Genomic DNA, 13,567 nt, shown 5'->3' with positions numbered 1-13,567 from the left:
TTTACTTTGAAGTGAACGAGAATTTCAATAGCACCAATTTCTGTTTACACTAAAACTTCAATAATCTGCTATTCAAAAGTCAGTGACCCAATTCCCATGCTCTCTTTAAACTTACCTAGTTCACTGGTACACCATTAAAAAAAATAACTGACTTAAAACAAGGTTGATGTATTAATAGGAGTAACATTCAACAGTTCACATAATCTGACAGTCCAGCACCTCTGAAGTCCTGAACTGACAAATCTACTCTGCTGCACTTGGGGTTGATGCTTATATCTAAAATAGCATGTGTTCACCCAAGTTTCTGTACACCATATTCTGTATTTAAATGAAAACCAAGTATCATTCCTTAGAAATTTTACCTTCAGAATCTCTTGAAATGTTCTGATCCAGTGGTACATCATGATTAGTGTTCACCAGAGGTTGAGGTGGTCTGATTAAAGGAGGGCCCCCACTTGGAGGGGGTCCCAGAGGTGCCCTGCCTGGCTGATACATGTGTTGTGATGGTTGGTTGACTGGTGGATGAAATGATCCTGCAGAAAATGAAATTACTATTACCTCGTGACCTTTGATTACATATATATGGTTATACTCTATTTCACAAACCTAAAATGATATTCCACAAAATGTAGACCTAGAGCAAATATCAAAGAATACCTGTGAAAAAAATCTTAACACAAGCTTTCATACAGTATATTCTCCACTGTATACCTTTACTCCATGTGGGTTAGCTGAAAATGGAAGGAAACACATTCAACATTGACCAGAATTTCTGCTCATTCATGCTATGAAAGGTCAAGGGACTTTTCAAATTAAACTTATAAAAACAGCTGCAGAGCATAAATGCCCCCTTTCTCAAAACCTTAATGGGTGGAGGTATCCACATCTTAGAAATGCTATATTTGCTCCCAAAGCCTTTGGCAATGTTAATGTTTGGAAGACTGCTAATGATTACGTACTTCAGGATGGGGAAAATCGAGGGAACACACACCAGTACTCATCAAGAGATAAGAAGTGGAAAGGCTGGTCCATCCTGCACCCAACATATTGATGCAATTACAAAGAAGGCACAACCCTGACTAGACTTCTTTAGTTTGAGGAGAATTTTGCAATCCACAGGAGGCATTGGATTGTGTAGAACAGGGGTTCACAAATTTTTTATGCCATGGGCCCCTACCATTAACTAGGGTGAGGTTTAAACTTGAGTTGCAGGGAAATGGGAACCAGAGCACCAGAACAGATAGAGAAGTGGTTGTGGAGAAAGACTACCAAATCAGGAATCAAAAGGCTGAGCGTGGTGGGACTAAGATCCTGAACTGTGTATATTTCAAGGCATGGGAGTATTGTAGGAAAGGCAAATGAGCTTAGGGAATAGATCAGCACATGGAATTATGACACTAAAGCCGTTAGTGAGACTTGGTTGCAGGAGGGACAGGACTGGCAACTCAAAGTTCCAAGGCTCTGTTGTGTTAGATGTGTAGAGCAGTATGGATCATTAAAGGGGGAGGGGTGGCATTATTAGTCAAGGAAAATGTCACAGCAGTGTTTATTCACGACAGACTGGACAGCTTGTCCGAGGCTTTATGGGTAGAACTGAGGAATAAGAAAGGTATGAATACATTAATGAAATTATATTATAGACCACCCAACAGTCTCAACAGTCTGCATGACTCAGAGGAGCAAACTTGTACAGAGACTGTAGCAAGAAACATAAGGTTGTTATAGTAGGTGATTTTAACTTACCATATAATGACTGGGACTCCATACTGTAAAAGGGCTGGATGAGGAAAGAGTTTGTCAAGTGTATTCAGGAAAGTTTCCTTAATCAATACATGAGATCCTAACTAGAGAGTGTGAGATATTGGATCTCCTATTACAGGATGAGACAGGGCAGGTGACAGAGGTTTGTTTATTTACTTAGCGGTACTGCGCGGAGTAGACCCTTTCAGCCCCAGTAACCCCGACTTAACCCTAACCTAATCACCGAACAATTTACAATCACCAATTAACCTATCCAGTATGGAGGAAACCAAAGCACATGGGGAAAACGTATGCATTCCACAGAGAGGATGTACAGAAACTCCTTACAGAGGACACCAGAACTGAACAGCGACACACTAACTGCTGCACTGCCATGACACTATTGTATAGGGAAACAAATAGGCCTAGTCCTTGGGTTGATATTCTAAATTGGAGAAAGGCCAATTTTGATGGTATCAGAAAGGATCCAGTAAGTGTGCTTTGGAACAGGTAATTTTCTGGCAACGGTGTACTTGGTAAGTGGGAGGCCTTCAACAGTGTAATTTTGAGAGTACAGCATTTGTATGTTCCTGTCAGAATAAAAGGCAAACATAACTGATTCATGGAATGTTGGTTCTTTGAGAGATATTGAGGCCCAGGGTTAAGAAAAATATGATGCATAGCAAATAATAGGCAAGTAGGAAGAAATTAGGTACTTGAATAGTATAAGAAATACAAGAGAACAGTTGAGGAGGAAATCAGGAGGGCTAAAAGAAGACTTGAGGTTGCTCTTGCAAAAGGAAAAAAATAGCAAAGGACAAAATTGGTCCTCTGGAACATCAGAGAGGTAATCTATACGTGAAGCCAAAAGAGATCTTAAATGGATTTTTTAAAATCTGTATTTAGTCAGGAGACAAAGAATTTACAGAAGTGAGGCAAAACTGAAGTGAGGTCATAGACCTTATACAGATTACAAAGGAGGAGGTGTTTGCAGTCTTGAGGCAAATTAAGGTGGATAAATCCCCAGGGCCTGACACTGCATTCCCTTGGACCCTCTGGGAAGCTAGTGCAGAAATTGCAGGGGCCCTAGCAGAGATATCTAAAGCCCCAGGTGAGGTGCTGGAGGATTGGAGGATAGCTAATGTTGTTCCGTTGCTTAAGAAAGGCTCTAAGAATAAGCCAGGAAATTACAGGCCAGTGAGTCTGACATCAGTAGTGGGAAAGTTAATAGAAAGTATTCTAAGGCAGTGGTCCCCAACCTGCAATCCACGTCCCGGAGGTTGGGGATGACTGTTCTAGGGGACTGGATTTATAAGTATTTGGAAAGACAGGGACTGATTAGGGATAGTAAACATGGTTTCATGTGTGGTAGGTCATGTCCAACCAAAAGGTTTTTTGAGAAAATTATCAGCAAAGTTGAAGGCAAGGTAGTGGATGTTTACATGGACTTTATCAAGGCATTTGACTAGGTCTCTCATGGGAGGTTGGTCAAGAGGATTCAGTTGCTCGGCATTCAAAATGAGATTATAGACATTGGCTATGTGGGAGAAGCCAGAGAGCAATAGTAGATGGTTGCCTCTCTGACTGGAGAGCTGTGACTAGTGGTATGCCACAGGGATTGGTGCTGTGTCTTTTGTTTTTTGTCATCTAGATCAACGATCATGATGATATTGTGGTAAACTGGATCAGCAAATTAGCAGATGACACCAAGATTGGGGGTGTAGTAGACAGTGAGTAAGACTATCAAAGCTTGTAATGGGATATTGACCAGCTGTGAAAATCGGCTGAAAGATGGCAGATGGAATTTAATACAGAAAAATGTTGAGTTGCATTTGAAGAGGACTAATGAGGGTAGATCTTACACGGTGATCAGTAGGGTACTGAGGAGTGTGGCACAGTAGAGGGATCTGGGAATACAGATCCATATCTCTTTGAAAGTGATGTCAAAGGTAGGATTGTAAAGAAAGTGTTTGGCACATTGGCCTGTGTCAACGTAAGGGTTGGGATATTATGTTGAAATTGTACAAGACATTGGTGAGGATTTGAACCATTGTGTGCAGTTTTGGTTACTCACCTATCACCAGCATTACAAAGGTGTTAATGAAAGGTGTTGTTAAATGTCTAAAGAAATGGCAGATGAACACAGTAAGTACTTTGCATCGGTCTTCACTATGGAAGACACTAGCAGTGTGCCAGAGGTCCATGAGTATCAGGGAGCAGGAGAGAGTGCCATTGGTATACAAAACAAAAAGTGCTAGGCAAACTCAAAGGTCTTAAGATGGATAAGTCACCTGGATCAGATGGACAACATCTTACAGTCCTTAGAGGAGCTGCTGAAGAGATAACGGATGCATTGGTCATTATCTTTCAAGAATCACTTGTCTCTGGCATGGTCCTGGAGAATTGGGAGATTGCAAATGTCACTCCACTCTTTAAGAAGGGAGGAAGGCAAAAGAAAGGAAATTATAGGCCAGTCAACCTAACATCAGTGGTTGGGAAAAAGTGTTGGAGTGTATTATTAAGGATGAGGTTTCGGGGTACTTGGAGACTAATGATAAAATAAGTCAAAGTCAGCAAGGCTTCCGTAAAGGGGAATCTCATCTGCTAAATCTGTTAGGAGTTATTCGAGGAAGTAACAAGCAGGGTGGACAAAGGAGAGGCAGTAGATGTCATTTGCTTGGATTTGCAGAAGGCATTTGATAAGGTGCCACATGAGGCTGCTTAACAAGATAAGAACCTATGCTGTTACAGGATATTGGTATGGATAGAGGAATGGCTGACAGGCAGGAGGCAGAGAGCGGGTATAAAGTGGGCCTTTACTGGCTGGCTGCCAGAGACTAGTGGTGTTCCTCAGAGGTCAGTATTGGGATCGCTACTTTTCATATTGTTTGTTGATGATTTGGATAATGGAATTGATGGCTTTTTGGCAAAGTTTGCAGATGATACGAAGACAGGTGGTGGGGCTGGTAGTGCAAATTGGAACAATGGGCAAAAAAATGGCAGATGGAATACACTGTTGGGAAATGTACAATAATGCACTTTGGTAAAAGGAACAATAGTGCGGACTGTTATCTAAGTGGAGAGAAAGCTGAAACATCAGAGGTGCAGAGGGACCAGGAGTCCTCGTGCAAGACTCCCAGAAGGTTAATGTACAGTCTGTAGTAAAGAAGGTAAATTAAATACTGACATACATTTCAAGGGAAATAGAATATAAAAGCAAGGAGATAATACTGAGGCTTTACAAGTCACTAGTCAGGCAGCACTTAGGAGTATTGTCAACAGTTTTGGGCCCCATATCTCAGAAAGGATGTGCTGTCATTGGAGAGTCCAGAGGAGGTTCACGAGGTTGATTCTGGGAATGAAGGGGTTAACGTGAGGAGCATTTGGCAGCTTTGGGCCTGTACTCACTGGAATTTAGAAGAATGCAGGGGGATCTTATTGAAATCTACCCAAAGGACTAGATAAGGTGGATGTGGAGAGGAAGTTCCCTCTGGTGGGTTTATCCAGAACCATCCTGAACTAGACAGCACAGCCTCAAAATTGGGGGGCGAGGTGGGGGAAGAGGGGTGCAACCTTTTAAAACAGAGGTAAGGAGGAATTTTTTTAGCCAGAGTGTAGTGAATCCTTGGGATACTCTGCTACAGACAGCGGTGGAGGCCAAGTCCATGGGAATATTAAGATGGAAGTTGATAGTTTCCAGGGCATCAAAGGATATGACAAGAAGGCCAGTATATGGGGTTGAGGGGATCCAGGATCAGCCATGATAGAATGGCAGAGCAGACTCAATGGGCTGAATGGCCTAATTCTGTTCCTATGTCTCATTGAGTAGTGGATGCCAAGGCTCTTGGTGAGGAACTCAACAAGCAGGCAGATTCTATGGAGGGGAATACATAGTCAATGTTTTGGGCAAAGACTTCATCAGGACATCATCTATAGAGACAAGGATGCAAGTTGACCAAGTGAGGGAACTAAAGATTCAAGAGCAAATGACAAACCCTAGGATAGCAGAAACAAATGATTATGCTAATTCCATAAATATGGAATTGGATCAGTAAAAGAAGAAAGTTATCAAAGAAATTATTTTGGCCGAGGACAAGAAAAATAACAGAGTAATTTGCAGAGCTCCTAACAATAGCTATACGGTAGTTCAGGGTAAACCAAGAAATAACTGGGTTGCAACTAATCTATGTACATTGGCAAAGTAACCTCAAGGTCAAAGAGGATATTTGAATTAGCTTGTACATTGTGGCCCAACTATATAAGATCAGCTGTGTACAACCAAACTGAATTAATGATTTGAGAGCAAGTGATCCTTTGGCGAAGAGAGACTGTAACATGTAATTTTGGATTGGGTTTGACCAAGAACCCTCGGTTTGAAACAAATGGCTAAAACTTTTTTAAAAATGATGGCAATTTGGCTAGTGGGTAATAAAATGAATTATAAACGGCAATACACAGATATTTGAGGATTTTATGAACTGGAATATAGACGTATTCCACTGAGAATTGAAGAGATAGAAAACTAAGTTAAAAGTGGTAGTAAATTGAAAAAAAAGTATATCATGTTGTAAAGATTAATAATTGGCCAGCTCATTGCAGAAAGGTTTTTGTTTAAACTTTAGGTTTGCGCAAAATAACTTCCTGCAATGAATTACTGAAAATATGGAAACCACATATAATTTATCTAGCAGGATATTCAGACAAATCAGAATGAAACCACATTGACCTTTCTGAATTGTAAGAAATGGTGAAAGGGGAAATCACATTTAAATAAATTTATTACTGTAAAAGATGTAAGAGTAAGAAAGAAATGGTAGATGCACTGTGTTCGATTTAAAGTTCAAAGTAAATTTATTATCAAAGCATATTCATTTTCTTGTGGGCATACTCAATAAATCCATTATAGAATAATAACCACAATAGAATCAATGATAGACCACACCAACTTGAAAGTTGAAACAGGGTGCAAAACAAACTGTGCAAATACAAAAATTAAGAAATAATAATAATGAAGTAAGCAATAAATATCAAGAGCATAAGATGATGAAAAGTGAGTCTATGGGTTGCAGGAACATTTCAGTGATGGTGCGAGTGAAGTTATTCCCTCTGGTTCAAGAGCCTGATGGTTGAGGGGTAATAGCTGTTCTTGAACCTGGTGCTATGAGTCCCGAGCTTCTTGTACCTTCTTCCTGGTGGCAGCAGCGAGAAGTGAACATGACCTTCGTGGTGGATGTCCGTGATGATTGATGCTGTTTTCCCACGACAGCGCTCTGTGCATATGTGCTCAATGGTGGGGAGGGCTTTACCCACGATGACTAGGCCGCATCCACTACTTTTTGTATGATTTTCCATTCAAGAGCATTGGTGTTTCCATAACAGACTGTGATGCAGCTCATCTATATACTCTTCACCATACATATATGCAAGTTTTAGATGTCATGCTGAATCTTTGCAAAATCCTAAGGAAGGAGAGGTGCTGCCGGGTTTTCTTTGTAATTGCACGTGCATGGTGGGTCCAGAATAGGTCCTCCAAAATGATAACACTGAGGAATTTGCTGACCTCTTATCTCACGGACCTGTTTTCCTTCTCCTGTTGCCCATGATTGTAAATGTAAATTTGCCGGATCAAATAATCACAGCACAAAAAAATCGTTACTTATCTTTACACCAGTTTATTTCTTCTATCTCAGCCAGCGAGTGACTTGGTCCCGACATCAGGGGAGAAGCATTCTCATCCCTCCAGCGGTTCAACAAGTTCGCTGCCTGACATCAGAATTGCTACAAGTTATAAGGCCACCGATACAAAAGAACACTCAGGTTGATACAAAAGTACAATCAGTTTGATAGACATCCCAGCTACTCAAATAGAGCAAAACTTAATAATTTAGATAAAAGACTTCACTGAAATTTAAATTTTAATTGATAAAGGAATGTCCTGTCTTAAGCTCTATCAGCAAACGTCTTTTGTTGAAGCCAAAAGGTGTGAAAAGTCAGGAGACGTCTTTTGTGGAAAACTTAACAACTTTATTATGATCAGCTTCTTGGTCTTGCTGATATTAAGAGGTTGTTGTTGTGGCACGACTCAAATAGATTTTCAATCTCCCTCTTACATGCTGACCCATGATTCAGCCTATGACAGTAGTTGAATGACACTGGAGCTGTGTTTAACCATACAGTCCTAAGTATAAAGTGAGCAGAGCAGGAGGCTAATCACACAGCCTTGTAGAGCACCTGTGCTGATGGAGATGGTGGAGGAGATGTTGTTGTCAATCTGAAGTGACTAGGGACTGCAAGTAAGTAAGCTGAGGATCCAATTGCACAGGGAGGTAAAGGCCAAGGTCTTGAAGCTTATTAATTAGTTTTGAGGGGATGATGAACTTGAATGCCAAGATGTAGTCAATAAAGAGCATTTGCTGTCCAGATGTTCCAGGGCTGAGTGAAGAGCCAGTGAGATGGCATCTGCTGTGGACTTGTTTTGCTGATAAACAAATTGGAGCGAATCAAAGTAGCTTCTCCAGCAGGAGTTGATAAATTTCATCACCAACCTCTCAAAACACTTCATCACTGTGGATATAAGTGCTACTGGATGATAGCCATTGAGACAGGTTACCACACTATTCTTAGGCACTGGAATGAGTGAAGCCTGCTTGACTCAGACTGCCGAAGCGAGAGGTTAAAGATCTCAGTGGACCCTCCAGTCAATTGATCAGCACTGGTCTTTAGTACTTGGCCAGGTACCCCGCCTGGCCAGATGCTTTTCATGAGTTTACCCTCCAAAAGGCTGCTTGTATGTCAGCCTTAGAGACTAAAATCACAGGATCATAGGGAGCTGTGGGAGTTTGATGGTCAAAGTGAGCATAGAAAGCATTGAGCTCATCTGGAGTGAAGCTCTTCTGTTGCTTATGTCGTTTGATTTTGCTTTATAAAAGATGATAGCATTCAAGCCCTGCCACCACTGTCGAGCACCTTCATTGATTCAAGTTTAGTCTGGAATTGACACTTCACCCTTGAGCTGACTTTCTGGAAATCATACCTAGACTTATTATAACTTTTTTGGCCTTGAATGCCTCTGATCTGGCTCTCAGCTGATTACGGATCTCATGGTCCATCAGGGGCTTCTGCTTGGGGAAGACTGACTGATTTTGTGGGGGGACACACTCATATCTGACTATTTTTATACAGAGGTTCTGCAGATGCTGGGAATCCAGAGAAACACAAACAAAATGTTGGAGGAATTCAGGTCAAGCAGCAGCAATGGAGGGGAGTAAACAAATGGTGTTTCGGGCCGAGTTTTGATGAAGGGTCTGGGCCCAAAACTTTTGACTGTTTATTTCTCTCCACAGATGCAGCCTGACCTCCAGCCTTTTGTGTGGTAGTCAAGTAGGAGTCATTGTGTGGTAACTGACTGTGGGGTTTTACCTGAAGAATGGATTCATACCGTGTATTATGTCAACATGCTCTGCTGCTTTAATAAATGGGACAAAAACATTAAAAAGAGATCTATCTGACAATGATCTGGAACTGCTTAATCCTACAGTAGTCTGTTTTTTTTACATAGTCACCCTTACCAGATAAGAAAGCTACATTTTCCTTAAATCACAAGGTTAACTGAATACCCAGAGGCAATGTTAACACGGGCAATATTTTCAATCATCAACAATTACACTTCTATGTGAAAAGATGCATAATTATTACTGGTCACAATTTTGCTCATTTTACCACTGTATATTTCCCCACACTGTCCATTTCTTCAAATTCTCTATTTCTACTGTAGCTTAATGAACTGCACACATAAACCATCAAAACCTGCAATAAACCACAGAACACCATATTTGCAAGATTGGTGTTCCCCAAAAGATAACTTACTCGTTCCCTCACAGTTATCACTTCTCTCTAAAGACTACCATTACAACTACCAACTTTTATTAAGTGGCTTGAAGAGATAATAGCAAAGCTACTTTATTGTGCAAGTGTTAATAGCTCTGGTTTGAACTTACCACCAGATTATTTATCTGCAATATTTAGTAATCACCAAGATAATACAAAGCTCATTATTTTAATTGAAAAAAATGTTCCTAGCAAAAGTAATTTCCCAGCAGATTTCCAAGATTTCAAAGCTGACGTAACCATACGACAAATATTCACCTACTTCCGATATTGACTTACAGTAGCTACAAAGGTCCTTTTCAGTTGGTGCACGATTGCCCACACCCAATCTCTTATTAGCAAATTCTTCCCAAACAAAAAAAAACATGTGGAGATTAAAGAAAACTTTGATAGACAAACATAACATTGGCTAATCACCACATTCATGCATTGAAGAGTTATTCTTGCTTTTAAATGTATCTATTCTTTGTGGATTGCCCAGAGTTTTCCAGAAGGAGGTGACAAGCTGCCATTTTTCAACTACTCCAATTCTTCCACATCAAGGTGTTCCCAGTGCTGCCTGGAAAGGGTCAGATGTTTATATGCATCAACGTCAAAACAAAGGCACTACATTTCTTATTCGGGATGGTGTGAGAATGGCGGGGGAGCCTGCAGACGATGCTGTTCCTACACACGCAAGACTCTTCTTCCTTCATAAGGCAGAAGGATGTTCTAATGTAGGCATAGGCAAGTTCAGTGTAGCCAGTGTATTTAAGTTAGGAAAGTATATGTAGTGCCCTTTCCACATGCTGGTAAAAAAAAACATACTGAACGGTGCATTAGTGGAGGAAATAACTGCTCAGGACTGCTTTGTTTTTAGATAATATGACCCATTGGGGCACCCTTTGTGAGAAAGGTCATGCAGTATGATGTGATCAGAATGAACATTAAATTTCCCCGAATGCTATTGCTATCACTTTGCTTTGGAAATTAAAGAAGAAAAACTCAGACAATATAGCTCCTCCTTGTTTAATGAAGGACACTTCTGATGACAACATTTCTGGTTGATCTGCCACCCTTCAAGAATACTCTAACATTTTCATTTCTTTTTCCCTGGCTTAAAGCCACATACAGCTGACCATGTTGGAATACCGGTTTCTCTAGATACATCAACACATTCTCCATGGTTTGGCCTTGCGCCTCATGTATAGTCATAGCAAAGCATGACTGTATCCGGAACTGGCTCCGCTGAAGAGGGACATCTTCCCCTTCTGATAAACTGACAGTAATCCTTGGGATCATGACAATGTCACTTTTGAACACACCAATGTTTATCTTTGCTACGATGAGATTGTTGTGCAGTTCTTCCACCATCATTCACGTTCCATTGCAAAGCCTTGGTGGATCCAAGTTCCTCAATGAAATGACGGGAGATCCCCTCTTCAATTCTCGTTTATGTGGTGGCAGTCCAGAGAGTTCAACCGAATCAAGGAATTCTGTTGGAAAATGAGTGGCGTTAGCTCCTTCACTTACGGCATTGAAGGAACAGTATTCTTTCATGATTCCAGGGAAGCATGTAATGCATGCGAAGTTTATTTTTCGCATCATTTCATTGAGAGGAACCAAGAGAGAATTCCTCGAGAACGGTTCTGCAGGATTGTCAAATATTGGGTAGATGAAATCGATACATTCTTCCATAGTTTTTGCTGGCAGAATCATATCTTCAGGTAATTTGATTTCATAGTTTTCATTTTTCTCAATTTTGTCTTCTCCAACATCCAATAGGAAATCAGAATATCGTCCTTCTCCCTCACTCAATCACATGTTTCTCTTCAATCGAAACTTGAAGCTTCTCCATAAGTAGGATTTTTTTTACGCATGAATTCTCCACATCAGCATCATTTCCTCGTTCCACAACTGCTAGAAGCTGATGGAAGTCGCCACAGTAAATGGTTAAAATACCCCCGAAGGCCTCATTCTTGCCGCATACATCACGAAAAGTCCGGTCCACGGCTTCGAAGCTCTCCCTCTTAATCATGGGGCACTCATCCCAGACAATAAGCCTCGCATTTTGGAGTGAATTTGCAGTATTGGTGTTTTTAATCGATGTTACAAAGGGTACCTTCATTGACTTTGAGCGGTATCTTGAATCTTCAATGTGCTGTCCTACAATCAGACATCAATGTTGCTGCGATACCGGATGATGCTACAGCAATAGCAACACCTCCATCTCCTCTAACTTTAGCGAAGATCAAGTTGATGATAAATGTTCCTCCTGGTGCATTAATGAAAATCATTGAAGAGAGATTCCTTTCCTATTGTTGTCATTTTGGAGACGTGCATGCCTCTCCTCCTCTGTCTCTTCTTCTCTCATCTTTTTTGTCCTGACTCTTTGATTCTGGAGTCGTGCGGCCTTGGCCTCATCTGATTCTTGTTCCCTCCCTCTCCTTGCCGTTTCCCGATGACGTCTGGCATAATCGCTTGACCATAATGACCCCCTTCTCTTTCCATGCAGCATAATTAGGTTGACCATTTTTTTTTTACCTTAATGCTGGATAGAAGATACGAAGCAGTAACACCAAAGCCTCCAGGATGCTGATTTCTCTTGATGATGTGGTTGGAGCTCTCCTAAATAGACATGATATAGTCACCACTGTCCTTTGACTGCAGCAAAGGGTTTGATGGGTGTTTTGAAGTACTTCATTACAATAAGATTTAATTATTTCTTATTGATGGGTAGCAGTTTGATCTGTCCCAATCCTACACATGCTGATGGTGATTAGCAGAATGTGACCGCTCGAAATAGAGCTGCCCTGCCTTTTGCTGCCGTTGGTGTTGCTCCTGTGAGCATCGTGAGGCGCTGCTGAAACTGGCCGCGCATATGCGTCGTAGCGTCGTGTCGCGGTTTCCATGAAAGCTGGAACTGGGTGTGGAAAGTGGGGCCTGTTGACGAGTGAGCAATTTTATACGAATTTAACCCTGACCTTTGCATGCATTCTGTAAGTTAGCGCATTTTAAGTCCATTTAGTCAAAAAAAGTGCCGCTTTAATGCACCGTTTGGGCTAATTTGAGGGCACAAACAGACAAACAGAATGAGAATTTTAGTAATGTATAGATGGAGCTCAAACATCACCGGTGCTGCAGTCATCCAGAAGTAATGGAGTATTTCACCACATTTCTAACTTGTATCTGGCCATCAGCAGAAAAGCTGCAAGGTGCTAAGGGTCAAGGATGTCTTGAGAGTCAAGAGTGGCTGCAGAACATTCTCAACATTCACATTCGCACCAATGACACAGGTAGAACGAGGGAAAAGGTCCAGTGCAATGACAAAAAAGAGAAAATCTGAAGATGCAGGAAATCCAAGCAACACACACAAAATGCTGGAGGAGCTCAGCAGACCAGACAGCATCTATGGAAAAAAAGTAGTCGACGTTTCAGGCTGAGACCCTTCATCAGAACTGCAGACAAGTCCTGCTGAAGGGTCTCGGCCTGAAACTTCGACTGTACTCTTTTCCATACTCCAGTATTTTGCATCCAATGCAGTGAATTTAGCAAAGAGTTCAAAAAGCAGGACCTCAAAAGATAACAAAGATTCAAGATTGCTTAATATTGTTTCCTGTAAGAAGGGCAGGAATAAGAAAAAAGAACAAATGAATGTGTGGCTAAGAAATTGAAAGGCAAAAGGGGATACGAGAGGATCATGGGACAGGAGGTCTGGGAAGAAAGACGGGGGGGGGGGGACCCAGAGGATGGGCAAGAGGTATATTCAGAGGGACAGAGGGAGAAAAAGGAGACTGAGAGAGAGAATGTGTGCATAAATATAAGTAACAGATGGGGTACGAGGGGGAGGTGGGGCCTTAGCGGAAGTTAGAGAAGTCGATGTTCATGCCATCAGGTTGGAGGCCACCCAGACAGAATATAAGGTGTTGTTCCTCCAACCTGAGCGTGGCTTCATCTTTAC

The 13,567-nt window shown here is 41.3% G+C and overlaps 1 protein-coding gene across 1 annotated transcript in view; it reads right to left on the bottom strand.

Annotated features, from left to right (window-relative positions):
- The window catches only part of sec24a (SEC24 homolog A, COPII coat complex component), a 71,985-nt gene that overhangs the window by 37,362 nt on the left and 21,056 nt on the right, over positions 1 to 13,567 (bottom strand). Inside the window, exon 3 of the mRNA XM_063053281.1 lies at positions 363 to 533. Within this exon, the coding sequence (XP_062909351.1) occupies positions 363 to 533 (171 nt within the window). The remainder of the gene's footprint in view (positions 1 to 362; positions 534 to 13,567) is intronic.

Source organism: Mobula hypostoma, chromosome 7 (assembly GCF_963921235.1).
Source record: "Mobula hypostoma chromosome 7, sMobHyp1.1, whole genome shotgun sequence".
Taxonomy (NCBI): domain Eukaryota; kingdom Metazoa; phylum Chordata; class Chondrichthyes; order Myliobatiformes; family Myliobatidae; genus Mobula; species Mobula hypostoma.
This window is presented reverse-complemented; position numbering and strand designations above follow the sequence as displayed.